Here is a 26,062-nt window from a genome sequence, read left to right on the forward strand (position 1 = left end):
CTAATTTTTCTCTTTAAATGATGCATTTTCTCAGTTTAACCATTTGATATGTCATCTATGTTCTATTCTGAATAAAATATGGAATTTTGAAAATTCCACATCATTGCATTCCATTTTTATTTACAATTTGTACTTTGTCCCAACTTTTTTGGAAGTTGTCAGTTGGCTATGGTCTTTTATATTGTTGCTTTTACATAAGTGAAATTTAAAAAATAAATAAAAAGGAAGTAAGAAAGGAAAATAAACATTTGGGTTCATGAACATCTTATCTTTTTTACCTTTGATCTTTGAGCATGTTTGGATAACAGAAATCAAAAACAGCAAGATGTCTGCAGTCATATTACATAATCAAGTGCACTTCTGTATATTACTCTGGATAATAGCTTCATGCTAAATAGGAAGCCATGACCCAATTGTTAGAGAAGCAGCTTTCAGACCTAAAGATCACCAGTTTGATTCCTTGGACCAGCAGGATTGGCTGAGGTGCCCTTGAATAAGGTACCTAACCCCCAACTGCTCCCCAGGCTGCTCTTGGTATGTTGTACATCACTCTGGATAAGAGTGTCTACTAATTTCAGTTACAGTCTTACACATACAGTATATTACAGAAAATCCACCATCTGTAAAATGTAAATGCACTTGGAAATGAAAAAGTCTACTTCTTTTTCTCTTATAAATCTAGTTGTCTACCCATGAGGGAAGTAAACCATTCGTTTGCACACTGGGTGAAAAGGAGCATCCCCTCACTGTTCTGTCCTTACATATGTTGTTATTTTGGTCCATGGTGTATTTAAAGGGCATATCATGGGTAAATTCAGGAGCAAGATCAATGTAATTCTCCTATTTTATATTAAACTTTGGTCAAATATCTGGAATATTCTGCATTCTCTGCAATTTTTTTTACCTTGCGCAATACCAGAAAAATTCAGTTGAAATCAAGCCATTTGAGGCAAATTGGTCCACTTCTGAAAATACTTGGCATTTGGATTTCCCAGGAAACATTGATTTTCATGACGTCATGTGAGGGACGCCTCCCTCTGAATCCTACATCAGCGCTGGTTTGTTTATGAGAAAACGACCTGGTGGTTTTCTGCAAATTTCTTCAACATTATTGCATAATTATTAAAATGGTTAACAGATGTATCGTAGGAGGGTGTAGCAACACCAATCTTGATGGGATTAGTACTCATCGTTTTCAAAAAAAACGGACAATGAGAGAGAAATGGGAGCGCTTGGTCTACACAGGCTGTGCACTGAAACTGTGCAAATTCTTGCAGCCTGCTGGCGCTTCCACAGATAATGTCACGAATCTGGCTCCAGACTCCATCAGGATTTTTCCAGACGTGTTTTGTTTTTTTGTTTTTTTTCTGCTGTAGACAGATGGCCTTGTGCAAAATTACCCTTCTGGATGAGTGTGTAAAGGGACATACTTTCATATAAAAAAAAACATGAAATTGGTCCAGAATATGCCCTTTAAAGGCCTCCCACACTACACCTAGGGGAGTCACTCAGGTGTGAGCTCTTCTCAGTAATGATACTTGTTTCCACACAGTCCCACTCATATTAACTGCTTTTAGTTCCATGTTTAAAGCTATTTCTCAACTTATTCATTTCTTGGGTGTGATGATGGATAGTATTGATGACACAACTTCTTGCTCATGATATCAATTTTCCTCTTAATTTCAGTAACAGTCTTACACATACAGTATATTACGGAACATCCACCATCTGTAACTGCTTATGCTGTGCATGGTCACAGGCAAGATGGAGCCTATCCCAGCTGACTATGGGTGAGAGGCAGTGGCGGCTGGTAGTCTTTCAAACAGGGGAGGCTGATCGGTTACGATGTTTCCAGATTTTAAAAGAAAAAAGAAAAAACACATCAATTTTGCCCATACTCTTGTCTCTGATCTGGCTGATTGTTGGCAGGGTCACAAACTGTGAAATAACAGGTTCTTTTGGCCCATTAGCCTACTGTCCAATATACATGATGGTGGTGTTGGGGGGGGGTATATTTTAACATTTTATATTTTTAAATTGTGGCATGTTGTTTAAAAATTGATCATTATTGAAAGCAGCTCTTAGGAACCTCAGCAGTAACAGCAGAGTGTTCTGGAATAGGCACAAGCACTGACCTTGGGGAGCCAAACATAGAGCTGGGTGCCACACATTTCATTCAATGACACTTTCCCTATATTTTACTTATTTTGACTGAGAAATGTTTTATTGACAATTTTGATAACCCTTCACTTTTAATCCAGGTCTGTAGTGTGAAATGTTCTCGGCTATGTTTTTGTTTAAAAATGTTTTCCAAATTGTAGCTGTGTTTAATTCATATCCAGATAAATATATATTCCAATATAATATACTCAGCATAAACATTTTAAATAGATTCTATATTTTTGGTCCATCCATGACATATTACTAAAGTAGCCTATTTACTGTTGTTGATGTGGGTCACTTGCTGTTAGCCAATTCACTTTCTCGTACCAGGAGAGCTGAAAGGAATGAGTATTATTCCCTACCTTTTTCACCAAGTCAATTTGAGGCGTTGGTCTACCCTGCTCTTTAATTTTAATTTTTTCCTCGAAAGGAAGACTGGCAAATGGCTTCGCCAAAATTAAATCAGCAATGCTTGGCATCCATGCGCAGCTTTCTTGCTAACTGACTAGCCCCCTCAAGTTCAAGTTCAGTCACTCAAATAAACGAAATTTCTGGAACTAAGATAGCAAACTTGACAACACTATATTTACACTTTATTTACAATGAAAATATATACAAACTAAAAAAGCTGGTAGAAACCGTATGTAATGAATAAAATCGAAATGTAAGCTGATCTCTTACAATACACCACCACTTCCGATTCCGCACGGGACTGAACTGAAATTCACCGCTGCCTGTCTATAGTTGAAACAAGCTGTCAATCAAAGAAAATATCTGGCCGCTTTCATCAATCACCAGTCTCCTCGCGGAAACTGCCATGTCCCTCCCACTGTGAGGCTGGGAGTCTGTGGGCGGGCATTTTCGCAGTATTTGTCCAATAACTGTCTTGCATTTTGAGACTGAAAAGTGCATAGCTCCCAAATGCCATTGAAGTGCACTGAGGCTGGGCTGCATTGCGCTGTCACGAGGGGGAAAAACTCACACACACATTAGGCGAACTGGGGAAAGTTATAACGGAATGATTTCATACTGTAGTTGGGTTGAGCACATATATTTCTATGATTCTGGATCTGAAATAGCAATGTTATAAGGTCGGCTATAACATAAGCCTAGCGCAATTCATCCTACACGATGTTCGTCATTTTTAGAGGAGGCTGAGCCTCCCTCATTGTCTTAGAGCAATCGCCCGTGGTGAGAGGCAGGGTACACCCTGGAGAAGTCGCCAGGTGATCGCAGGGCTGACACATAGAGACAAACAATTCACACTCACAGTCAACTTAGAGCCACCAATTAACATAACCTGTATGCTTTTGGACGAAACCGGAGCACCCGGAGGAAACCCACGCAGACACGGGGAGAACATGCAAACTCCACACAGAAAGGCCCCTGTCGGCCACTGGACTTGACCCCAGAACCTTCTTGCTGTGAGGTGACAGTGCTAACCACTACACCACAATGCCACCGCGTATAATTATTATTACTTAAAATATATCAGTAATCTTTTAACCACTAAACGACAATCAATCCAATCATCCAAAATATGATACGTCTTTTCTATATTTGACTTGCAAGATGATCTCTTTCTTTCTAACTTTCTCTTTTTGTATTTTTTTAAATATGTCTATTTCAAGTTACATCACAATTATTCATTGAAAATTTATGGTGTCACAAAAAGCACATATAGTTGAAATTGTAACTTTTTTCTAGCTAAACAAATATCAGCTCTGGGCAGTGACATTAGACAAAGTGTGATGAAGCTCATTTTAGGTAACAGACACCATTATATTCAGTATAATATTTAGTGGGCCAAACTGGGGGGAAAAATCTATTTATAGACTAATAACAATAACAATATTAAATGTGTTAATTCATTGATATTTATCTGAAAGATACAGTTTGAATGCACAAACAGAAACATATCAACTAGGAAATAAATTAACAGACTTCAATTCATTACCACATTCTGTAACCTGGAACTGAAATGGACTTAATTGGGATCATATGTAATTAATATATACAAAACAGCCCATAATATTAAAGTGGGGGAAACTACTAACTGCTTAGTTAGTTCTTTTGGAAAGAGACATGGTTACAACATCACATCTCTAGATAATAATAATAATAATAATAATAATAATAATAATAATAATAATAGGGCGACATGGTGGTGTAGTGGTTAGCACTGTCGCCTCACACCAAGAAGGTCCTGGGTTCGAGCCCAGCAGCCAATTAGGGCCTTTCTGTGCGGAGTTTGCATATTCTCCCCGTGTCTGTGTGGGTTTCCTCCGGTTTCCCCCAAAGGCATACAGGTAAGGCTAATTGGTGGCTCTAAATTGACCATAGGTGTGAATGGTTGTTTGTGTCTATGTGTCAGCCCTGCGATGACCTGGCGACTTGTCAAGTTTGTTTGTGTCGCGCTTTTAACAATAGACATTGTCCCAAAGCAGCTTTACAAAATCTGAATGGCCCAAGACATGAGCCAATTTTATCCCTAATCTATCCCCAATGAGCAAGCCTGTGGTGACGATGGCAAGGAAAAACTCCCTCAGACTACATGAGGAAGAAACCTTGAGAGGAACCAGACTCAAAAGGGAACCCATCCTCATTTGTCCAGAGTGTACCCCGCCTCTCGCCCATAATCAGCTGGGATAGGCTCCAGCTTGCCTGCGACCCTGTAGGACAGGATAAGCGGCTACAGATGATGGATGGATGGATGGATGGATGAAATAAACGGGTGGTTCAGAAACATACGGGCAAGGTTTGTCTTCTTTAGCTACCCGCTTAGCAACTTGGTCTGCTAAGTGGTTCCCACTGGCCTCAGTAGACTCAGGCAACTGCAACCCTGTAGGACAGGATAAGCAGCTACAGATAATGGATGGATGGATGGATGGATGCAGACGCGCAGCTTCTGAACAGGCAAGGCAGGCAACTGCTTGGGGCACCCGAGAGTCAGGGCCCGAGGGCTCATTTATTTTGTTTTTTATTGTTTTTATTGTATTTTCACATTTGGAATTTAAAAAACTTTGGTTTCATACATTTTTCGTTGGTGTCAGATTATTTATAACATATTGGTGATGAACACTGGTCAGAAGGGCCCCCTGGAAATTTTTGCTTGGGGCCACAACAGACTCTAGAACAGTGCTGGGAATAACGGCGTTAGAAATAAACGGCGTTACTAACGGCGTTACTTTTTTTTTTAGTAACGAGTAATCTAACTAATTACTTTTTACATCGTTATAATGCCGTTCCCGTTACTTACAATAAAATACTATGCGTTACTTTATTAAAGCTGTTCTCATCTGGCACGCTGCTCGTTCAGCCTTTCTTTACTCTGCTTTAGCGTGGGGCGGGGAGACACGAGACAACGGCACAGTAAGCCAATCAGAGTAGATTTGGACAACATATGTAGGTAGGCCACGCCTACTGCACTACTGCGCACTCTTTCAATCGGAAGACACCGCGATGGCGAGCGGTCAGCCCAGCACTGCGCTTTCACACTGGAAATACAGCCATTATTTTTCATTACTTGAAATAAAAGGCAAGAGTGTTTACGTGCAATGCACATTATGTCGAGGAACAAAGCGTTTGTCCTCGTCAGTGGCCAGTAATTAGTAACATAATTTTAATAACTACAAAAATATATTACATTTGATAGATGTCTTATCTCACATTGTCCCACAAAAATATTAATATAGTGTATATAACATTACTAATTGGTTCTGTTAAGTGTCCATTTCAGTCATTAAACACATTTAACATTCACTTTTATTATGATTACACTAATTGAATTTGATTTTTTTTTTTGAGGGGGAACAAAATGTAACGGAATAATTACTTTCCCTGGTAATTAGTTACTTTTATGACAAAGTAACTCCGTTACTAACTCAGTTACTTTTTGGGAAAAGTAACTAGTAACTATAACTAATTACTACTATAACTAACTATAACTAATTACTTTTTGAAAGTAACGTGCCCAACACTGCTCTAGAATCGCCTCTGGATGGATGGATGGATGGATGGATGGATGGAATAATAATAACAGCACATTTGTCAGATTTTTTGTAGGGTTTATGGTCCTGAGTATATTGCTCTATATTTCCTTCTAGTGGAACAACAGAGAATAGCTTTTTCCATTTTGATTTCAAACACGGGTCTTAATTATATTTGTTGGATCGGAATAGAGCTTTATCAGGTCATATAACAATCTGTGTGACATTTCTGCTCGAGACATACAAAGTAAGAGTGCATAAGGTTTGTGAAAACAGGAAAAAATGTGATCTCAGTTTTTAATGGCAGGTTTACGCACATCGTTACGTCATCGACGTGCGACAGCAGAGTGGTGTCACGTGCGCGAGGAGAAGGAAACAGCTTGTTATTTGGGCAGAGTCGTGCTGATTGATAGTTTTTGGTGCTTTCTAAAACGCTCTGGGGACGTTTTAAGTTCTTTCCTAGTATTTATACTTCTTTGGATACTGGATTGCTGATGTAGTTATTAGTTTAGTGATCGATATGGGGAGAGAGATGAGATGACAGTTGTCAATAACTTGCTATGATTCTGTATTTCTAAAAAGACACATCTTGGAAATGAATGAAACTGTGGAAATAATTGAGAAGCAGAAGTCGAGCTTTGAAGACCGGCATCTATATGATGAATCTGTGTCTGGCATGATAGAGTTTCTCAGCATTGATGTGGATCTGAGCTCCAGCACATCAGACAGAGAGGAAGCATTATGCTCTGTAAGCTGATGACGTCACTCTTGAAAGTATATGTGTGTGTGTATTGTGTGTTAGTTGCAGGTTTACAGCATTATATGCCCCCTTTTTGTGTTACTATGCATGTTTCAAGTTTTAAAGTGTTTATTGTCATATGCACAGTAAGGAACATGTCCCTCTTGCACAATGAAATTCTTAGTTTGCTGTCCACCATGAATGCCAAATTACAACAATCAATAGGTAGAAGAAATAATACAAAGTAAAGGCAATATAGTGCAAAATAAAAGCAAAAAAAACACACCAGTATAGTACAAAGTAAAGGTAATGTAGTGCAAAATAGTCAAGTTTATTTGTATAGCGCTTTTAGCAATAAACATTGTCGCAAAGCAGCTTTACAGAATTTGAACGACTTGAAACATGAGCTAATTTTATCCTTAATCTATCCCCAATGAGCAAGCCTGTGGTGACGGTAGCAAGGAAAAACTCCTTTAGATGACATGAGGAAGAAACCTTGAGAGGAACCAGACTCAAAAGGGAACCCCATCCTCATTTGGGCAACAACAGACAGTATGACTATAACATTAACAGTTTTAACATGGAGTCAGTTTCGTTGATGTTATAACTCTTCATTGATGGAAACTTGAGTGCAAAACTGTTCATGACAACTGCAGTCCTAAAGTTAGCAAGTCAACTGTAGTCCTCAACCATAAAAGCATTACTGTAAGAGTCCAGAGCGTCCTCCAGGTATAATGCCACCCACATGGGTGTGTTAGTTATGTATCCACATACTTATGGCCAAATAGTATATTGAACATGGTGGCATTGTTAGACTTTTAAAGAATTATTATTAGTCCAGTGTAATCAGAGTTTGTGGGTGGTGCAGTGGTTAGCATTGTTGCGTCACAGCAAGAAGGTTCCAGGTTCAAATCTCATGGCTGATGAGGGCCTTTCTGTGGGGAGTTTGCATGCTCTCCCTGTGTCTGCACTCCATTTTCCCTCACCATCCAAATACATGTGGTTAGGTTAACTAGCTACTCTAAATTGCCCACAGTTGAGAAGAGAAAACCTTTGTAATAAGGCAATGGGGGAACCCCTACTGTAATTCTTCCCAAGAAACTTTGATAGCTGGAGCTGTGAGAGCAGCCACGCCAAGCCACGTCACTGCAGTGAGGTGCCAAATAGATATCAGAATTTGACCTTTTTCTTCTGAGGAGATATTAATCTTGGCATAACTCACATTTTCAGTCAGATAAACAGTGGAGTCATTCATTAAGACTATTGCGTTTCAGAAGAAGAACTGAAAAGCAACTTTTACAAGAAGTGATGTCAGCAGTTGTGTCATTGATACTGTGAACATTGGCATTTGACAGGTTCAGAGCTGTTAAAACCTGTGCCAAAAAGATTTCCTTAGAGCTTGTTCATGTCTGCTGAAGCAATGCCTGAGATATGTACAAGTAAGGCTCAGTGCCAAATCCCCCATATGACTGTGAAAGGTCTTGAATACAGACATTGAATACAGAAAATGTCATTGTTCAACTTAGACACATTTTAAAATATACTTCAAGGTTCTGGGTAGAACCTAACTGGTGACTTGTCAAGTAACCCTAACCCTAGCAAGTCAACTGTAGTCCTCAGCCATAAAAGCATTACTGTAAGAGTCCAGAGCGTCCTCCAGGTGTGACTTTCAACTGTCCACATGGGGCCGTCCTCTACAGGAGCGATGCAATGAGACTCCAACCAGACATAGGGCATCAGGATGGATCAAGCAGGTTCGAGGAGCAGAAGAGGTCAGCATCTCGATCCCAGGATCAACATGTAACTCAGAGGGACAGATTCAGTGGGAGGGGGAGAGAGAAAGGCAAAATAGGCAGTATAATACAAAAATAAGGCAATGATAGAACGTCGCAGCGAAAAAGGGCAGTAGTGTGCAAACAGATGTAAACAGTCAAGGACAGTTTACAGGGAAGTAGTCCATAGATTAATATGGGACGGCCTTGGGCTGAGTTGCCCTTGAGCGAGGCACCTAACTCCCAACTGCTCCCCGGGTGCTGTTAGCATGGCTGCCCACTGCACTGGGTATGTGTGTGTGCTCATTGCTCACGTGTGTGTGCATGTGTGTGTTCACTGCTTCAGATGGGTTAAATGCAGAGAGGAATTTCACAAGTGTGTGATGAATAAAGTTGTGCTTTCTTTCTTTCTTTCCATGGTTATAGACTCCTGTCAGCTGTTCAGGAGTCTGATGGTGGTGGGAAAGAAAGCGTTCTTTAGTCTGACAATCTTACGTTTCACACTTCCGTACCTCCAGCCTGAGGGTAGAAGTGTGAACAGTCCGTGCTGGGGGTGGGTGGGGTCTTTGAGGATGGAGGCACCTCTCCTGTGGACTCTGCGGTGGTAGATGCTCTGCAGAGAGGGCAGTGGAGTTCTGGTGATCCTCTCAGCAGTCTTCACCACTCTCTGCAGGCGTTTGCGGTCCATAGCTCTAGTGCTGCCATACCACACAGTGATGCAGTTGGTCATGATGCTCTCAATCATGCAGCTGTAGAAGTTGCTGAGGATCTTGGGTGACATACCAAACTTCCTCAGCCTCCTCAGAAAGTACAGCCGCTGTTGAGCCTTCTTAACCAGCTGTGTGGTGTTAGGTGTCCACATGAGGTCCTCACTGATGTGAACACTCAGGTATTTGAAGTTGTTCGCCCTCTCCACTGCAAGCTCCCAGATGAACAGTGGCCGATGAGGTCTCCTCTCCTTCCTCATGTCCACTATCATGTGGATGGGTAGATGGTTGAGGTTGTCCCAGTGACAGTATATAATGACAGAAGGTTCAGTGACACTGATGGTTATTGTATATTTTTTATCACATTTATTTGCTTGTCACTTTACATGAGGCCTATGATTCAACAAACCGCCCAAAGAAACAGTCACCGGGAACAGCTTAGATTGATTTTCTGTCCATATAATATCACAAGGGATCACATCTGTCATCATGCATTCTAGGTATAATATGTGCAGCCCTTAGATGTTATTTCTGGTTTTGCTTTCTGTCCTAAACAATGACCACATTCACAGACGGACCTGTTGCTGCAGTAAAAGTGAAACTACAGTTAGACAACAGTGTACCAATTTCTTCAGTCATTCACACACTGTTTAAACACTGTGATTGTCCTGTTAAAACAAAGCTTTTTGTGCAAGTATTGTGCAAGTAGGCACTGAGTATCGTGAATGAATAATCAAGATGATTAATTCTTTAAAATGCTAGCATGTTTTCATTTTTTGTACCTGATTAGAGCTGTGTATGAGTTCTTCACACCTTTCGTATGTTGCTTGCACAGAAAAATGTGATGCGAAAGCAGCGGAACTGGGAGAGGAGACTGGAGGCAAAAAAGAGCAAGAGAAAAGAAGAAAAACAGAGAAGGAAACGGAACCAGCAAGATAAAGGTGACTCTCTTACTCTCTTATTGAGAGGTTTTGTGAGTTTGGATAAAGAATGCTCAGGAGTTAAACATCATCTTTTCAGTGTATTAGATGCACATTTAACAGTTGATTCTGATTGTAATACAATTCATCCACAAAGTGTTGCGATGCACTAAATCTCATCCCATTATCTGTAGCCGCTTTATCCTGTTCTACAGGGTCGCAGGCGAGCTGGAGCCTATCCCAGCTGACTACGGGCGAAAGGCGGGGTACACCCTGGACAAGTCACCAGGTCATCACAGGGCTGACACATAGACACAGACAACCATTCACACTCACATTCACACCTACGCTCAATTTAGAGTCACCAGTTAACCTAACCTGCATGTCTTTGGACTGTGGGGGAAACCGGAGCACCCGGAGGAAACCCACGCGGACACAGGGAGAACATGCAAACTCCACACAGAAAGGCCCTCGCCGGCCACGGGGCTCGAACCCAGGACCTTCTTGCTGTGAGGCGACAATGCTAATCATTACACCACTGCGCCGCCCCTCTGTAACGTTCAGTTAATGGAAAAAGTTTGCTCATGCATATATGCTTTTAGCAAATCACTGTACAGCTGGAAAATGAGAACATTTCATATTGTGCTATATAAAGGTAAAACACTGGATTCAATTTGTTGTGATGACAGGATTTTTTTCAGCATCCAGTGAATTCAGCAATGTTCAGCAAAAAATTGTCTCTATTGCTTCATGTTCATTTCCTTTTTATTCCTATACTTTTAATTCCCATTTTCATTCCTTCTCTATTACTGCGATGTAACTTGTTTTCTTCTCACAAGTGCTGAATGTATTTTTTAATATGACATTTGTGCTCTCCGGTAGATGGTGTGTCTCAGTTCAGTAAACGTGTGATCAAGGCCATCACAAGAGAGCGTCTGGAGGAGGCGAGAACAGCTGGACCAAGACTGTGTGTGGATCTGAGCATGAGCGACTGCATGTCACACAAAGTGAGAGACTCTGTTTTAAGTCTGAATAAGTGCTACATAACAGGAATTATATTTGCAAATGCTAATTTCAGTTATTAACAGTGATTTCTTAAGTAGTATTTGGATGAAATAAGACATCCAGACGGACTTTTGTCTGACTGTTAAGTAATGTTACCAGTGGTTGCCTGTCATAATTATGATTAATTTGCATAGGAAAAGCAAGCTTGGTCATCGTTGCAGAAGTTACACTTCATATCTTGAATATCAATGAAATGTGTTCAGATTTATTATAAATGCTTGTTGTAGAGCTTGATACAGTTTCTCAGTAGTACAACCCCGATTCCAAAAAAGTTGGGACAAAGTACAAATTGTAAATAAAAATGGAATGCAATGATGTGGAAGTTTCAAAATTCCATATTTTATTCAGAATAGAACATAGATGACATATCAAATGTTTAAACTGAGAAAATGTATCATTTAAAGAGAAAAATTAGGTGATTTTAAATTTCATGACAACAACACATCTCAAAAAAGTTGGGACAAAGCCATGTTTACCACTGTGAGACATCCCCTTTTCTCTTTACAACAGTCTGTAAACGTCTGGGGACTGAGGAGACAAGTTGCTCAAGTTTAGGGATAGGAATGTTAACCCATTCTTGTCTAATGTAGGATTCTAGTTGCTCAGCTGTCTTGGGTCTTTTTTTGTCGTATCTTCCGTTTTATGATGCGCCAAATGTTTTCTATGGGTGAAAGATCTGGACTGCAGGCTGGCCAGTTCAGTACCCGGACCCTTCTTCTACGCAGCCATGATGCTGTAATTGATACAGTATGTGGTTTGGCATCGTCATGTTGGAAAATGCAAGGTCTTCCCTGAAAGAGACGTCGTCTGGATGGGAGCATATGTTGCTCTAGAACCTGGATATATCTTTCAGCATTGATGGTGTCTTTCCAGATGTGTAAGCTGCCCATGCCACACGCACTAATGCAACCCCATACCATCAGAGATGCAGGCTTCTGAACCGAGCGCTGATAACAACTTGGGTCGTCCTTCTCCTCTTTAGTCCAAATGACATAGCGTCCCTGATTTCCATAAAGAACTTCAAATTTTGATTCGTCTGACCACAGAACAGTTTTCCACTTTGCCACAGTCCATTTTAAATGAGCCTTGGCCCAGAGAAGACGTCTGCACTTCTGGATCATGTTTAGATACGGCTTCTTCTTTGAACTGTAGAGTTTTAGCTGGCAACGGCGGATGGCACGGTGAATTGTGTTCACAGATAATGTTCTCTGGAAATATTCCTGAGCCCATTTTGTGATTTCCAATACAGAAGCATGCCTGTATGTGATGCAGTGCCGTCTAAGGGCCCGAAGATCACGGGCACCCAGTATGGTTTTCCGGCCTTGACCCTTACGCACAGAGATTCTTCCAGATTCTCTGAATCTATTGATGATATTATGCACTGTAGATGATGATATGTTCAAACTCTTTGCAATTTTACACTGTCGAACTCCTTTCTGATATTGCTCCACTATTTGTCGGCGCAGAATTAGGGGGATTGGTGATCCTCTTCCCATCTTTACTTCTGAGAGCCGCTGCCACTCCAAGATGCTCTTTTTATACCCAGTCATGTTAATGACCTATTGCCAATTGACCTAATGAGTTGCAATTTGGTCCTCCAGCTGTTCCTTTTTTGTACCTTTAACTTTTCCAGCCTCTTATTGCCCCTGTCCCAACTTTTTTGAGATGTGTTGCTGTCATGAAATTTCAAATGAGCCAATATTTGGCATGAAATTTCAAAATGTCTCACTTTCGACATTTGATATGTTGTCTATGTTCTATTGTGAATACAATATCAGTTTTTGAGATTTGTAAATTATTGCATTCCGTTTTTATTTACAATTTGTACTTTGTCCCAACTTTTTTGGAATCGGGGTTGTAGATAACATGTCCATAACCTGTGCTACAAACTCTCCGAAGCATTGCTTCTCTGACGAGACTTATTAAATGCTGTGCATAATTTATTGTTCTCCATTTTAAACTCGGACAGTACCCAGAACAAAAAGTAATCCTATTTCCCATCAGGTATAACTGAATATTTACCAATACATCAGATGGGAGATGTGCTACTTGGGGTTATTTATATAGGTACATTCATAGAAGGAAAAAAATTTGACGTAAACTTTCCAGACACAGGAAACCGTGGTGTGAGAGAATTTTTTTTTTCTCCAAGAAAAAATTGTGATAATCAGAAAGAATGACAACTTATTTGAGTTTAATGTGTCTGATTTACTATTTTATTTTTACTCTTCCTTTCTTACCCCAAGGAAATCAGTCGTCTCGCCAGTCAAATCAGACGTCTCTATGGGTCCAATAAAAAAGCCATGCAGCCATTTCACCTCTTCCTCACAGACATGAAAGAAGACAGTCTGCTTTATAAAGAGTGCATCAGAATGAATGAAGGCTTCCTGAACTACTTGGTCAGTACTGAATTAATGGTGGTTGAAGAAGAGCTGCACAATATACAGTAGATATACCGGTAGACTATTAATCATACTGTTGGCCTTTGCATTACTAATAGTCTAAAAAAAAAAAAGCTCTAAGCTCTAATCTAATAATCTATAGATTATTTCAGTGTGCAATGTAACTAGTCTTGGAGATTTTGGATAACTTTGTCTGTGGCTGCTTTATTCTTTTGTGGCAATGGTTTGCTTTTATGATTTACGTTTTAAAAATATTTCAAACTAATGCAGGCTGGTTATTTCATAGATTGAAAGACATTTTTTATAATCTTGTAACTGAAATGTGATTTTATTACACAGGTTGTGTATCCCATCAGTAGCGTGGCTATAATATAATGTTTACCTAATTGACACTTTGCATTGAGCAGATAGATGTCACTGAGGAGAGTTGGATCGATCTTTTTCCTTGTGAGGACGTAATTTATTTAACTCCAGATGCGAGTGAAGGTTTGTGATGTGCTTTATTATTTTCATTAAATTACTGATTTCCTGCCAGTATGTTTGCCTGACACAACAAGCATCAAAATAATCTGACATTTATTTCACATTTCAGCTTTAGAGGAAGTAAACGGAGACAAGGTCTACATTCTTGGAGGTCTGGTAGATGAGAGCATTCAAAAGGTTGGTGCTATATTGCTATTCAGTTCGCTCAGCAGGCTCACACTTTTTATTTAGTGATGACAACTGATTCATTCAAACCGTTAAGGCAAATTTAACCGATTGCTCTGAACTAAATCTTAGTGCAAACTGGGATCTCAGTGGAAAGTGCACGGTGTTACATTTCACTATTTGTGAATGTTGATGCAGTATTTTGGGTCTACTTCATGAGTTAGATATGTGATGATTTATAAAGGCATAAAAATAACAAATAAATAAACTTTACCTAGTCTAGTTGTTCCTGTCATTCATGAGCCGCTTCTGATTGACTCAGTATGTTACTTATGGGCTTTACTGATCATTCGAGGAGTTTTTGAGCAAAAGTTTAAAGAGAAAAGCTTTAATCATCCATAATAGAAAGTGCTTAGCAATGTATACTAGTGTTTCTTTGGGTTTGATGTACTTGGGTAGCTTGTCTATAAAAATGTAATTAATTGTGTATGTTAAACAAAGGAAATTTGCACAGCAGTAATGCCATGGTGCAGGAACACTCCTACACAGAACATATCGCCTGCAGTTAGAACAAGTGTTAACTATTTTTGCCTTGCAAAAGACAAGTTAAACGTCCATTCTGAAGACCTGACTCACACAAGATTCTATTAAAACTACAGGAACTACAGGTAATTGGGGCAGGTTTTAGTGGGAAAACCTGTGGAACAGGGCGTAGTTTGTATTAATACTCATTGCAGTTTACTATTTAGATTTTTTGGGGGAAGCCATGGCCTAAGGGTTAGAGAAGCAGCTTTGGGACCAAAAGGTCACTAGTTTGATTCCCTGGACCAGCAGGAATGGATGAAGTGCCCTTGATCAAGGCACCTAACCCCAACTGCTCCCCAGGCTGCTCTGGGTATGTTGTACGTTGGTCTGGATAAGAGCGTCTGCTAAATGTCATTAATGTAATGTAATGTAATTTTAAAAGACTTTTTTGAGATGTGTATTCTCATTAGACATCAGGTCTGACCCTGAGAGTAAAGATCTTTACACGTACAGTGTGACGCAAATAAATAAACACAAAAGTCCAAAAAAAGTCACTGACAAATGTAATGAATCATTAAAGGTCTCATTGCATTGTTTTTTCATTAATTGTGCGCTGGTCTCTAGTATGAATGAATGCCCTGTGAGCCGGTTTTGGTGAAAAAAATGCTGTGGTTCTCCTGTTTCAGGCTGTTCTAGTTTGGTGGAGGAGTGGGTGGCGGGAGAACAACAGGATTTCAGCTCTTACTCATTAATATTCATGACATGTAAACGTGTTACCTCTGATTGGCTAACAGCACTGTGATGTTGCCTCCAGTGGGTCAGAACCATTTCTGGCTCTGCAGTAGGTAATTGTTGAGGGTCTACGGTTTTACTGGCCTCGGTTGATAACATAACATAAGATATGGTTGCTATCATTAGAATTCGTGGTTTAACGCTTATCTTAGGATAAAAGACCGTAGATTGAACAAGTTACATCTCTGGGTAGAAGCTAGTGAGCTAGTGTGGTCATAGATAGCCTATGAGTGTAATAGCCTAGCTTGTGACCATGTCATGCATGCTAACGTGGAGAATATGAACATGCTATTTTGTAACAAAAATCTTCAAACAAAAAGTTCATGTTTTACTTACAGCTTGTGAGCTGGTGGTCGAGCGTCTTGACGGTACAGATCCAGGGATTAAAAACAACCTCGAAGCAAAACCATTACTGAAGGCACCGAAGTTTGAAAAGTCACTGTGGTTGAAATGATCAGAACACAGTACTAACGCTGCATTATACTTCGCTGGTGGTGTTCCAAAGATAAATTCCAACCATTTCTTCTTCAGCTCTTCTATCTTGGGCAAGACATGCAACGTTGATGTGTTACTGCCACAAATAACACAGGCACGAACTTGTTCAGACATGTTTTCAACTTGCTGTTAGGTCCTCTTCATTAGCTACTGACGAGATGGGCTCTGCTATCTCTCCTCGCGCTTAAATCCAAACTTTCTTCCCGTGGGCGGTCGCAAGCCAAGGTGGGCGAGGCCATGAATACTAATTTTCAAACTTGCGTAGGTTCATAGGGCTTTTTCTGATTCGCTCGTTTTTCCGCCTATTTTCTTTCATAGGCTAATACAGGGAATGGGGGTAGAAGAACATTTTCACATGCAGCTTGCATATGCAACTCGGAGTGAACTATGGTATTTCAAAAAGAGCCAGTATTAAACGTTTTTTGGTGGAATGGCACCTTTAATATTCACACAAGTTTGCGTTTTCTGAAGCAGGCAAACTGAAGGAGAGACTCTACCAAGCCTGCAGCAGTGTGATGATGTTTCCACAACCTGCATCCTGATTGGTTGAATGTGTTCCTTTCAAACCAATCAAACCTGCTACAAAAATAAATAAATAAATAAAAATTTCATACATGAACATTTTGATGACAAAGTGTTCATTTACGGGAGAGTTATTAAAAAAAATATATTGTCAGATAAAAAAAATCATAATGACATCATTATGTATGTGTAAAGACTTTAACCTTTTATCAAACTCTGACAAATTGTCTTGGTGGTAGATTTGCTTTTCAGGGTGTTTCAGTATCATTCACCTGGTTTATGTAAGTAAGAATTTACTATGTAATTGTAATATGTTGGTTTTGGTTACTGAATGTTGGGTTTCTAACAGAAACGGACCTACACCAGGGCAAAAGAGCTCGGCGTGCGGATGGCGAGGCTGCCCATTGATGAGTACATGATGAAAAGACTCAACCCCAAGAATTTTCACTCAAAAATCCTAGCCATCAACCAAGGTGAGCGCCTCTCTTCTCACCTTCCTGATGCTTCCAAACTCAATAGGGTGTGTGTGTGTGTTGTCTTTAATTCATGGTGTCCAGAGTTTCCTCGCTGGAAGTCTGATGGATAATGACCGATGGATGTAAGAAGATACATCAGACCATGACTAATTTTTAAAAAAAAATAGACCTGTGTAACTGGTGACTTTGCAATGAGTTTTAAGTCACATTAACCTAATAATAAGAAGTTAAGTAGTTTCCGCTGTATATCTGAACGGTTGTATGTGAGTAAAGAATTTAGATTGAACACGCATTTTTATATTCAGTGGAAAATGTTTATTTTTGTGATACCTGGTGAATTTTTTTTTTAATATTGCACTAATAATCTAACTTATAAAACTGATTGTAGTCCATTTTAAAAATGCTTGTACACCTCTGGTTATGCACTACTTTACATGGAGGCTCATAATGTCCTTACTTAACAGCTTAGTATCACTATACACCGCCTTTATCTTCTACTCTACACAGAAGATAAAAAAGGAAAAATGAATCTTTCTTTGGCATTTGATGTCTGTATGGTAAGACAAGAATAGACACTGTCAATGAACTAGCTGACACTTTTTTTTGTTTTAGCAGCATGCATGCATATTTTGCAAATTAAATTATTGACCTTATAATAAAAACACTGGTGGGGGGGGCTCGACATTAACTTTTTAATCCACTTGTCCAGTCGTACAGGCAGCAAGATTTTTCACTTGTCCTGACCATAACATTTTTATTATTGCTATGTATTTACTAGTTCAGTGAAAGGAAAGTGGTTAACAAAGTTTATTAAAAAGCAGGTATAGTTATGATCATCATTATGCTTTAATGATTTATAATTTTTCAATAACATTCACACTTTAACTGCAACAATAAACAGAAACTATCCAATGCCCCATTATGGTGCATGTGCTGTTATTACCTGAGCTGCAATTTTAAGAGTTAGACTCGCCCAAATTCAAAGCTTCTGTAGGAAATAAAGTTAAATCTTGATTAATCCAGTAAAACATGAAGTATAAATTAATTTAAAGACAAATTAGAAAACATTGTGGTCACCAGGTGAAAGGAGACTCCTTTTCTGAGCCACTTTTTAAGGAACTTGCATTTCCTTTTTATGCCTCCGCCACCGTAAGGTGCAGGAGGCATTATGTTTTCGGGTTGTCCGTCCGTGAACCTTGTGAACGCGATATCTCAAAGGCTAATGAAAGGAATTTCACCAAACTTTCACCATTTGTGCGCTTTGGGACAAACATGAACTGATTAGATTTTGAGATCAAAAGTTCTAAGGTCAAGGTCACTGTGAGGTCAAATGTCTGTCCGAAAACCTTGTGAACACAATATCTCCAAGGCAGATGAAAGGAATTTCACCAAACTTTCGCCATTTGTGCATTTGGGGACAAAGATAAACGGATTACATTTTGAGATCCTAAGGTCAAGGTCACTGTGAGGTCAAGTGTCTGTCCGAAAACCTTGTGAACACTATCTCCAAGGCTGATACAAGTAATTTCACCAGGTCAAGATTACTGTGAGGTCAAATGTCCATCCCCAAATCACAACTTAATAAGGCGTGTAGTCTACCGGGCGGAGGCATCCCCATTGACGCCATTGGCGTTGAGTTTTATCTAGTCTTTTCATACAACTGTCTGGTTTCTGTTTGTCCTTTTATCTTTTGGGGTTATCGTCTTTTTCACTTTCTTGTGTCGAAATGAAAAGGAAACAAGTTGGACATAAGAGTGACAGAATCAAGTTGTGAATGAAAACAAACCATGAGTGAATTCGATACTGTCGTAAAATTCCCACAAAATGTTGTACAACATTTGTGATGGTTAATGTGTAACATAAAAAGGAAAAATACGATGAATGAATAAAATGAAGATTCACCACAGATATGTATTTTATTGAGGTATTTGATCGCTATTTCTCCAATTTTAATGAATTCAAAGTCTAATAATCTCATCTCATCTCATTATCTCTAGCCGCTTTATCCTTCTATAGGGTCGCAGGCAAGCTGGAGCCTATCCCAGCTGACTACGGGCGAAAGGCGGGGTACACCCTGGACAAGTCCCCAGGTCATCACAGGGCTGACACATAGACACAGACAACCATTCACACTCACACCTACGGTCAATTTAGAGTCACCAGTTAACCTAACCTGCATGTCTTTGGACTGTGGGGGAAACCGGAGCACCCGGAGGAAACCCACGCAGACACGGGGAGAACATGCAAACTCCACACAGAAAGGCCCTCGCCGGCCCCAGGGCTCGAACCCAGGACCTTCTTGCTGTGAGGCGACAGCGCTAACCACTACACCACCATGCCGCCCAGTCTAATAATCTATAATTAGATATTACAACATGGTTGTTTTTACACATGCACCTGCTATTACTCAGCTTCCCTGGAATTTCATAAACAATAACACGGCTGGATCACTAAGGTGATTGAACTAGTTTTGTTGGAACTTTATTGATGTAACTCTTAATAAAAATGGTGATTTTCAACAAATATTCAACTTGTCCCATCAGACAAGCAGATGCAGATTTGACTTGTCTGGACCAAATATTTGGTTGTCCTGGACAGTCGGACTACCGTTAATGTCAAGCCCTGGGAGAGTTTCCTGGTTCAAACAGTGTGTGTTGCTGTTATAAAACTTAATCTAAAAACAGCTCAGTAGTGAGAACTGAAGGGAGAGGTACGATGTAGTTAGAGTTATAGCTGTGTAACAATTGTAGTTATTTAATTTCAAAGTTTTGTTGTGTTTTCTAGTATTTGAAATCCTGCTGTTTTATCGTGACACTGGAAGCTGGAGCAAAGCCCTTAGTGCTGGATTTCCCACAGGAAAAGGATATATCGTGTCTTCTGAAACAGAGTCGGATTTATGATGAAGAACATCATCCCGTGTACCAGCACAACAACCTCAGGATGCTAATTTAGACAGAAATCTCACAGGCCTTGGAGAGAGAATTGAGAAAACATTCTGCACTGATCTGGCGGTTTTCATGTGAATTTAAAATATTAAATAATTCTCAGCACTGATCAAATGTTAAAGCACTGATCAGATTAAGATACTAACACAGTTGTGACTGCTGTTCTGTGAACACTACTGTCGACATTAAAGTGCATATCACGGGTAAATTCAGGAGCAAGATCAATGTAATTCTCCTATTTTATATTAAACTTTGGTCAAATATCTGGAATATTCTGCATTCTCTGCAATTTTTTTTACCTTGTGCAGTACCAGAAAAATTCAGTTGAAATCAATCCATTTGAGGCGAATTGGTCCGCCTCTGAAAACACTTGGCATTTGGATTTCCCAGGAAACATTGATTTTCGTGACATCGTGTGCAGGACGCCTTCCTCTGAATCCTACGTCAGCGCTGGTTTGTTTATGAGAAAACGACCTGGTGGTTTTCTACAAATTTCTTCGACGTTATCACGTAATTATTAAAATGGTTAACAGATGTATCGTAGGAGGGTGTAGCAACACCAATCATGATGGGATTAGTACTCATCGTTTCCCAAAAGACCGGACAATGAGAGAGAAATGGGAGCGCTTGGTCTACACAGGCTGCGCACTGAAACCGTGCAAAGTTCTCACAGCCTGCTGGCGCTCCCGCAGGTAATGTCACGAATCTGGCTCCAGACTCCCTTGGGATTTTTCCAGACGTGTTTTGTTATTTTATTTTTTTCTGCTGTAGACAGATGGCCTTGTGCAAAAGTACCCTTCTGGATGAGTGTGTAAAGGGACATACTTTCATATAAAAAAAAATCACAAAATTGGTCCAGAATATGCACTTTAAGCATGACATCCTTTTTTTTTTTTTTTTTTTACATTTCTGTCTTTAACACTCATTTTAATTAATTTAGGCGATGGAATAAAACTTTTATTCAGTTACTCAAATTAGTTTGAACTGCAGCTCCTCACCAAGATGTAATCTATTTTTAATGATTGATTAATATATAGTGTTTATCTAGAGCACACTAATCTTTCCATTTTATTCTACTGTTCATAATAATTAAATGGTACATGTATTTTCCAGATCACTATGTTGTTTTTGTTTTCTTGCACTGGATTTTTATAGCTATATTTATTTCTATGTAGCCAGGTAGCCAATTACTGTCATCTCCAGAAAGCTGGACAGAAATTGTTCCTATTCGTGGCCACTAGATGGCGAGCTATACAACTGTGACTCAGCAATTTCTTTCCATCTCCTGAACAAGCAGACATGAACAGAATAAAATAAATTTTTATTAAGATTACACTTATTTTTAGATTTTACCAAGATTACAAAGCATTTAAAATAAAATTGAGTAAATTTTTCCACAGCAAAACATGATCTCTTTTGAAATAAAGTTGGATGAACTCATTTTTGGATGACAGGGACACAATTTAGTTGAACTGCAGGAACTAAGCAAATTTCATACCTTAACATTATACAGTAAAGATGTACAATAGATATGCAGTTACATGTAGACCTAGTTCTTCTGAAGTTCTAGAGAGTTAGCCAAGTTACAGAGAAGAGACAAGTGTAGAAAAAAGTGAGACAAAGCAGATCCTTTGTGGTTATGTATAGTTGACTAAACAGAAAAATTATTGGATAATTAAAGGATAATATACAGCGAGCTGGTCATTATTGAAATAAACCCTGACAGAGTGAGTCTTAAATCACCCTAAAGGGTTTATTTTGCAATAATCACCAGCTCACTGTACATTATCCTGCTTATTACACAGCTATTTCATCTCATCATCTCTAGCCGCTTTATCCTGTTCTACAGGGTCGCAGGCAAGCTGGAGCCTATCCCAGCTGACTACGGGTGAAAGGCGGGGTACACCCTGGACAAGTCGCCAGGTCATCACAGGGCTGACACATAGACACGGACAACCATTCACACTCACATTCACACCTACGGTCAATTTAGAGTCACCAGTTAACCTAACCTGCATGTCTTTGGACTGTGGGGGAAACCGGAGCACCCGGAGGAAACCCACGCGGACACAGGGAGAACATGCAAACTCCACACAGAAAGGCCCTCGCCGGCCATGGGGCTCGAACCCGGACCTTCTTGCTGTGAGGCGACAGCGCTAACCACTACACCACTGTGCCGCCACACAGCTATTTACTAAAGAAATAAATAATTTGACACACCAAAAAAATATTTTATTGCTTCTGCTAAAGAAAATAACTCTAGCCTTCTTAAGATTAGCCTACTTGGCATTATAATCCATAGTAATATTAGAAAAATCTGCCATGGTGTTTTCTGATGGAGTAAGGTTTTTTTTTTTTTTTTTTTTTCTGCATCAGGGTGTTGCAAATAAGTTGATGTTGTTAATTTGATTATTAAAGCAACAAAATTTACCGGACCTCTTTCTGTGGATTGATATTATTTGATGTTAAGCAAAAATAATGCACACCTCCTGACTTCATTCATTCATTCATTCATTTTCTGTGCCACTTATCCATTGTGGGTCATGGGTGAGCTGGAGCCAGTCCCAGCTGACACTAGCAAGAAGCTGGGTACTGATCAGGTCATCAGTCTATCAGAGGGCTACCAGACATACCCCTTTTCAACCAACAGGGAACGGGTTCTTGAACCTTGGTGCCACCGAGCAAACCAGCCCATATTTTCACCAGTTTTGAGCAGAACCATTGTATTCAAGGATGTGTCATGAATGGAAGGCATTGCATAATACACAATGGGAGTAACGTATAGTAGTAGCAAGATGGCAGAGTGCACTGATTGCCTGTGAGCTTTTGTTCTGTTATTGCAAATATTTGTTTTCAGTCCATTTTTTCTGAAGATGTATCCTTTTCCATTGGGTTCTCTGCTTGTTCTCCAAACTAACGACATGCCCAATGATGTCATCATGGTTCACACTGGAAAAACCAGCTGTATTTTGGTTCCAGCTGGGAACCAACTTTTCAGGTTCTGAACCAATTTATTTTTGGTCAAAATGCTCCAAATGGTTCAAAATTTGGTGTGCAATCCAAACTGAAACCCATTCCCTGTTGGGTGAAAAGGGGCAACAAAGGCAGACAGCCATTCACTCTCAGATTCACACCTATGGATAGTTTAAAATAGCCAGTTTACCTTCTGCATGTCTTTGGGAGGAAACCAGAGCACCTGGGGGAAACCCACACAGGCCTGGGGAGAACATACAAACTCCACACGACCAGCAGGTTCAAACCTTCTTACCAGTCCCCCCAGGATTCTGCGGGCCTTTTTTGTGATTGTTGCGGGCTAAAATGTCTGATGTTGTGGGGGGTTTCCAAAAAAATTGCAATGAAAGTTGCAGTGTTTTTTAGGTTTTTGTTGCGATTACATTGCGGGAGGAAGTGAAAGTTGCGATTTTCTCTTTTTGTGATTAAAATTGAGTGATATGTTAAATATTAAGTTATTACTGAAAAACTATTGATTAAAAAAACAAAGACACTGAGAAATGGTCCTATAAACATCTTTACCAATATAAAAAGATTACCAGGACTACAAAAATGCAGAAAAATAGGCTTTACGTATCCAAATGCACCTGTTGGTTCAAAAGTTAAAGTGCATAGAACCTCACAGCACAACATGAAGTTACCTTAAAATATAATATAAATGCCTCAGCTTTCATGTAAGAAAAAAAAAACTATTAATACTAGTACTGTGTGCGGGCAGTCTCTCCTGAAGACTAAATTAAACAATAATTATAAACTAATAAAATAAATGGCTCAGGCTTCATAGAAGAAAAAAAAACAATTTGAACAGAATCTCACAGTATGATGCTGAAGCTGCCTAAACAATGGAAAATAAAATACCATTTTGGCAAAAATGTTGGCATCCATTCATTTCTTGTATTAAGTAAAAAAAAAAGTAAAGTGCACACAGTCCTTCACTGTAAACATAACACACTTTCAGTAACAGAATTTATGCCTATATAAACACTGACTCGCACATGCTGCAATGTTGCCAGATACTTCCAGCCCAAAATATGTTAAAAACCCGCCAAAATGCACTTAAAACCGCCCAATCTGGCAACACTGGAAGTAAGGCGGAAGGTAGTTTGTCGACGTCACCTCAAGACGACGCCAACGATTGGTCAAATTTGCGGGAAAGTTGCGGTGATTGGATATAATTGCAACACCGCCCTGAATTCGCGGGGATTGGTTGAATTTGCCATAGATTTACACAGAAGACTAGGGGTATGAAGACTTACGCAAGCACAGCCCAGCACTCACATTATGATTTACAGGAAATCAAAGTACTGACTTTGATGACAAGATGATGTGTGTGTGTGTGTTTTAATTGTAGATGTTTATATCAGTATGTTTAGTTTTATTTTAACTGCACATTGGAGCCTAGTCAAATGAAATTTCAATCTTCTATGCTAACATATATTGACTTTGACATGATAATCAGCTTTGAATGTTCTTTTTGTAAATGTAAAGATATCTTTTTATCCTTGGAAGTATAACCACGTGATTAATTAAGTGATTTTTTTTTGTCACAAACTACCGTGAGTCGCTGTCACTGTTTTATACTATTACTTACTCGGGCAGTGCATTTGTTATCATGCTGTGATGTGAGTTTGCATTTGTTATCATGCTGTGATGTGAGTTTACATTTGTTATCATGCTGTGATGTGAGTTTGCATTTGTTATCATGCTGTGATGTGAGTTTGCATTTGTTATCATGCTGTGATGTGAGTTTACATTTGTTATCATGCTGTGATGTGAGTTTGCATTTGTTATTATGCTATGATGTGAGTTTGCATTTGTTATTATGCTATGATGTGAGTTTGCATTTGTTATTATGCTGTGATGTGAGTTTACATTTGTTATTATGCTATGATGTGAGTTTACATTTGTTGTTATGTGATGATGTGAGTGCATTAGGTTTTTGAGGTGGAAGAAGTATTTCTGAAGTTTCAGAAGTGAGTAAGCTGTTTATTTAACTTTAGCTTCCCCTACGGCCCTATCACATGTAAAAATATTTTCACTAAAAATTGGAAATAAATGGTATGGTTATTTGTCCTAAGGCCGCAGTTATCCATAAGTATGCAGTGTTAGGCTTCTCACAGCATAGGGATTTCAGCATGCATCCTGTCTTACAGTCTGTAGTATACTGAAATATTTTCGCCAAGCTATGCGTATTTTTTTAAAACATAAAATGATTATTCATCATTAATATCATAAATACATACTTCCGTTTGGTTTTTTATATCTCATCTCATCATCTCTAGCCGCTTTATCCTTCTACAGGGTCGCAGGCAAGCTGGAGCCTATCCCAGCTGACTACGGGCGAAAGGCGGGGTACACCCTGGACAAGTCGCCAGGTCATCACAGGGCTGACACATAGACACAGACAACCATTCACACCTACGGTCAATTTAGAGTCACCAGTTAACCTAACCTGCATGTCTTTGGACTGTGGGGGAAACCGGAGCACCCGGAGGAAACCCACGGGGACACGGGGAGAACATGCAAACTCCGCACAGAAAGGCCCTCGCCGGCCCCGGGGCTCGAACCCAGGACCTCCTTGCTGTGAGGCGACAGCGCTAACCACTACACCACCGTGCCGCCCCTGGTTTTTTATATAATAAACCAAACCGTTTGAATATCGATTGAAATTTGAGGAAGTTACGGTCATCTGAAAAGTACATATCGCCACCAACACAATGTAATGGGTAAGCCAGCTGTCTGAGGTAAGACGGCCGCCATGTGCGGACGTTCGACTTCGTTGACGGGCAACGGGGACGAGGCATCTAGTCTTCTATGTAAATCTATGGAATTTGCGTTGAAGTTGCAAATCGCAACATCGTGAAATCCTGGAGGGTCTGTCTTACTGTGA

The 26,062-nt window shown here is 39.7% G+C and overlaps 1 protein-coding gene across 1 annotated transcript; it reads left to right on the forward strand.

Annotated features, from left to right (window-relative positions):
- Positions 1-6,517: 6,517 nt before the first annotated feature.
- trmt10b (tRNA methyltransferase 10B) lies at positions 6,518-21,183 on the forward strand. Its single transcript, XM_060939192.1, has 8 exons — positions 6,518-6,900; positions 10,206-10,311; positions 11,173-11,297; positions 13,602-13,754; positions 14,165-14,243; positions 14,350-14,417; positions 17,089-17,212; positions 20,000-21,183. The coding sequence occupies exons 1-8, from the start codon at positions 6,748-6,750 to the stop codon at positions 20,113-20,115; spliced, it is 924 nt and encodes a 307-aa protein (XP_060795175.1). The 5' UTR covers positions 6,518-6,747; the 3' UTR covers positions 20,116-21,183.
- The last annotated feature ends 4,879 nt before the right edge of the window (positions 21,184-26,062 follow it).

This window comes from Neoarius graeffei, chromosome 1 (assembly GCF_027579695.1).
Source record: "Neoarius graeffei isolate fNeoGra1 chromosome 1, fNeoGra1.pri, whole genome shotgun sequence".
NCBI lineage: Eukaryota > Metazoa > Chordata > Actinopteri > Siluriformes > Ariidae > Neoarius > Neoarius graeffei.